Source organism: Primulina tabacum, chromosome 13 (assembly GCF_025594145.1).
Source record: "Primulina tabacum isolate GXHZ01 chromosome 13, ASM2559414v2, whole genome shotgun sequence".
Classification (NCBI taxonomy): domain Eukaryota; kingdom Viridiplantae; phylum Streptophyta; class Magnoliopsida; order Lamiales; family Gesneriaceae; genus Primulina; species Primulina tabacum.
In genome coordinates, this window is record NC_134562.1 from 29,557,891 (window position 1) to 29,562,638 (window position 4,748).

Sequence of the window (4,748 nt, forward strand, 5' to 3'; positions counted from 1 at the left end):
GTGCATGACAACAGGTGGGACATGATCAGGGTCAAGACAAGAAGAGAGAGAGATCATGATTAGAGTGCAGACTACGGACTTGGATTAAAGATAGGGTTGAACACTTGATAATTAGTCGTTAAACCTTAGTTTTTATTGAATGTAAATTGTACAGGACTTGTACTTTATTTATACAAATCTGTATATTAGTTAGATTCCATTACGTTTCACAATTAAAGAAATTTTTTTTATGACCCAAATTACTTGAATTAATAAATTGATCCTAATGATGATTAAGAATTGAATTAGCGTCCGGGTCCCCCAGAGAATCTATAATCGTATGATTTCACCATGTTTCTCTGTAGATTTGTTCGATATCTAGAAAAAAAAAGTTTGTTATTTAGACAATGTTCGATAATTAGGAAAAAAAAGTTCGATATTTAGACAATGCACCATACAAACACCAAACTACATTAAAAATACGGTTTTTACCATTTAGTTTTATGTTTATTATTTTCTTATATATAAAAAAAATTACACAAAAATCGTATCCATCGATATAAAAATGCGAATTGAATGGAAAAAAGATATTTGCGATGCATCATGTTCTATTTGTTGAAATTTATATGCTTAATGAACTTAAATTATTAAGCGACGAATTGAAAGGAAAATTAGAAAAAACAATAGCACCGAGGGACAAACCCGAACCCTCGGTGCGTGGGGGTCCTGCCATGACGGTCCAGCCGCCCAGCGCCAGAACACTACTTGGAGTTTTTCCAGACAGTGAAGGAATGGTCACCGCCATGATGGTCCGGCCGCCCAGCGCCAATACGATGCCTGGAGTTTATACCTTTTTTTATTATGAAAACTGTGATTTATAATGCTGTTATCAAAAGTTGAAAATCGTTACATATTGAAAGACGATTGTCATATCACGTGAACATCATGTGAGAAACAAATTGGTCTTTAAAAAATAAGTCTATGTTGACTCGACTTCGGTCTTTAAAAAATAAGTCTATGTTGACTCGACTTCAAATTTATCATCATAATTTTAAGAGTCTTGTTATCTTCAAGTTGTCACCCTTAAGTTGCACAAGGTGTTCCGAAGAAATCTTTACCAACACTACTAAATAAGGCAATGATTTCAACCATTAAAGTGGGCAAAAAACATAAGCTCTATAGGCTCCAAATACCCATTCATATGGTGTTGGAGAGTTCCTAAAATATTTATTATTGATTCTAACATATTTTACAAAAACTTCCATAGCACAAACTTAAACACATTTTGCCTAAATTCCATTCAAATTGCACCAAATTTGAGCTCAATAAGACCAGAACCAAGTCCCTTGATCTTGAATAGGGAACCCCAAATTGCAAGAATTTGGCTGCAAATCATCACACCATTCAGTTTCAAGTTTTGGGAAGCATGAAGAAGACAGGATTCCTCTGCCTAGGCTGTCATCTTCATCTTGAGAAAAATCAGAATGCTCTGACTCGAAGAAGACGGGCAAAGAATCAGCTGGCTCCAACATTGCCGAATGGTTTCCATCCGAGCTGTCCGAATCGAAAACGTCGCTTTTCGCCGAGCTCGCGGCATCTGGTGGGGTTACGTTTAATGCAGCAGCATTTGGAGTGAGAGTTGGCTTCTCTGGTTCGACATCCGATGGAACAATGGGATCATATGGTTCTTTCTTGGGCTTCTTCCGAGGCTTCTCACTTAGCAAACGAACCTGTGGTCAAAAGGTATACTTGTGAGAAACCATTGATGCAAAACTTGTCATTAGGCTGATCGAAATAAAATTCCCCTAGTCACTACAATTAAGCACCTCTTTGTTCGTTAGATGTAATGACACAGAGTCTATGATATGACGATAAAATAATCAAAAGACGTTCGTACCAAATGGTGCCTAAATGTTGTACCAGTACCTCATTTCTTAATTTCTCGTTTTCTTGGTAAAGGGTGTCACAGTCTGCCTTCAATCTGTCGTAGCTTGCTTTCAAAACGTCGTATTCCTTCTCGAGATGCTTAGTTTTGCACCGGGCTCGTCGATTTTGGAACCATATAGCGACCTGTCTTGGCTGCAGACCAAGATCTTTAGCCAGCTGAACCTTCCTCTCTGGCTCAAGCTTGTTTTCAACCTCGAAACTTTGCTCGAGAAGCCGGACTTGTTCCGGCGAAAGCCGCCTCTTTTTCTCTGGTTGGCGGAAGCATTCGTCGAAATCTTGATTCCCATCATCGACAATACTGTTTTCTGCTCTCATTTCTTCGAAGTTCATCATTGTAGATCCTAAAACAGGCAAACCAAAATCTTGTTGCAATAATTTTTCTTAGAATACACATTTTTTCATTGGATTCTAAGTAGGCAGCGTTGTGGGGAAATTTTCAAATCAAAAGCTACTTTACCACAACACGAACGCAAGAAAATCAAAGGATTAAAGGCATCAAATAAAGCAAGAGACTGACTGGTTTTCAAAAGGTCCCCTTTTTCTTCTGCAGTGAAAACCACAAAAGCATCCAAGATATTTGATATTTGTGGCACTCAACATCAAGAAAAACAAGATTAAAAAATGGAGTTAAAAAAGAAAATCAAACATTAGCTTCATACACAAAGAAAATCAGGTCTAAATAATTGAATTTATATCACAAATAACAAACATTTTCACTCCATTTTAGACGAGCATTGGATCCAGGTAATTCAACTAGCTGATAGTGGCAAACGCGAGCAAACCACATAGCATAACATCAGAAACAAAAAAATAAAATAAAAATCTGTACGACATAAAAAAAATCAAAGCGAGAAACCCAGAAAAACAACTAAAAAACGAACAAAAAAATCCAAGTTTTTTTTTCTAAAAATGAAATTACCATGAAAAGGGTGGGAAGAATTTTGAACCCAGAGAGAATCAAGAACATCAGAAGTGCAAGGGATCATTTCATTCCTTAGCAAAACACTAGCCACGCGGGAATCATCATAAACCCTGCCACTCTCCATATCTTTCTTAAAATACGGAATTTTTCAGCTGTAAAAAATTTCAAGCACTGAATTTCTTGCTCGGAGAAGGAGGTACCAATTCCGAATTTTTTTTTAAGACTCGTGACGAAAGAAAGTGCTGTTGAGGATAATGGTGACGTGGGAAGAGGAAGAGTAAGAGTAACGAGGGCTCGAACCCATTACCGTCCAGAATCAGAGCTGATTTTACAGAAAACTATGCACAGAGAGAGAGAGAGAGAGAGAGGTGTATGGGAAGAAGAACGAGCTTCAAGGGAGAATATAACAAGTCGATTCTCTCCAATCATGCAGGTGAAGTTACTCATTTACCCTTTCTTTTGAAAATGCTTATGGGAGATTTTCGTTTACTATTGCCATAGGATCCATCCCTTTTTAACCTTGAAACTAAAACGAAAATTACAAAATTGATTCTGCAGTTGGTCTAGAGTTTTTATTTAGTCCATTTTTGTTCTTAGTTTTAATAGTGTTTATTTTATAAGTTTGGTCATCGCTTCATTGGATAACTGATATGATGATAGATATTACTGAGATGATGCAGAAAATTGTTGACGTGATCTGAAATCGAATATTTTTAACAATACCATCGAAAAATAGTTTGGACGAGATAGCTAAATCAATAGTATATAATCAACAATTTCAATGGGAGCACATATTTTTCTATACTTACCCCCAAACATTGAATTTTTAAGCAAAAGAAAAAAATATATCAAGAAGTTGACTTGGCATTGGATTTTAATTATCTCCCAATATTTACATTAACACAAAATATTCACGAGAGCATTTTATATATCAATTTTGTGATATAGATCTTCTACCAAATTCAACTTATAAAAATGTATCATTTTTTATATCAAAATTATTTTTTTTAACTGCAAATATGGACTGGGTCGACCGGTATCATGAATATAGATATGCTAGACTGTCTCACAAGATATTTACTCTTACATAAATTAAAACACGTGTTTTCAGGCCTTGGATTATTACATCATATCAACTTTATGCATCGATGATAAATGGAATACATAACAAATTTTAGTTTGGAAATTCCACTTATATTCCTTCCTAGAGTTGGAAATAACAGAGACTTTGTCGATTTATAGCTGAGTAAGTCCTTTATGAGACGGTTTCACGAATCTTTATCTTTGAGACAGATTAACCCTACCGATATTCACAATAAAAAGTAATACTCTTAGTATAAAAAAGTAATATTTTTTATAGATGAACTAAATAAAAGATTCGTCTTACAAAATACGACCCATGAGATCGTTTCACACAAGTTTTTACCTTTATAGCTAATACGACATTAATATCTAAAATTTGGAAAGAGATATCAGACCCGTGTTATGATTGTAACAAATCACTCTTTCAACTCAACATAAAAATAATACGAGTGAAAAAAAGGATAGGCGTCAATAAAATATTTATATTTTTTATATTTATGTAATTATGGTTAGATTTTTTGGTTAACAATTTTTGAAATATCTAATCTTAACCAAAAATTTTTATTACGGTCTGATTCAATTGTACAGAATTACAATTTGATTTTATGATTTTAGAAACAAATTCAATTAATTCATCATGTAACGTGTAAGATAATCATTTAGATTCAGTTTCAATAATTTTCGAACAATTAAATTATATTGTTCATTTTAATTTTTTGTTAGTAAAGTTAAATTATTTAAACTTTTTTATCATGGACTTGCTAAATCTGCAAGTTATAAATTAAACTATTTTTGAATATATATAAATATTTTTGAA

The 4,748-nt window shown here is 34.1% G+C and overlaps 1 protein-coding gene across 1 annotated transcript; it reads right to left on the reverse strand.

Moving 5' to 3' along the window:
* Positions 1 to 1,110: 1,110 nt before the first annotated feature.
* Positions 1,111 to 3,224, reverse strand: LOC142522862 (homeobox-leucine zipper protein HOX13-like). Its single transcript, XM_075626437.1, has 3 exons — positions 2,846 to 3,224; positions 1,906 to 2,267; positions 1,111 to 1,709 (listed from the first exon to the last, which is right to left on the reverse strand). The coding sequence occupies exons 1-3, from the start codon at positions 2,970 to 2,972 to the stop codon at positions 1,302 to 1,304; spliced, it is 897 nt and encodes a 298-aa protein (XP_075482552.1). The 5' UTR covers positions 2,973 to 3,224; the 3' UTR covers positions 1,111 to 1,301.
* Between the last annotated feature and the right edge of the window lie 1,524 nt (positions 3,225 to 4,748).

Coding starts and splice junctions, on each gene's coding strand:
- LOC142522862 (XM_075626437.1), bottom strand. CDS start 2,972: ATGGAGAGTGGCAGGGTTTATGATGATTCCCGCGTGGCTAGTGTTTTG. Junction 2,268..2,845: donor TTCTTCCCACCCTTTTCATG/GTAATTTCATTT, acceptor TGCCTGTTTTAG/GATCTACAATGATGAACTTC. Junction 1,710..1,905: donor ACGAGAAATTAAGAAATGAG/GTACTGGTACAA, acceptor TTTTGACCACAG/GTTCGTTTGCTAAGTGAGAA.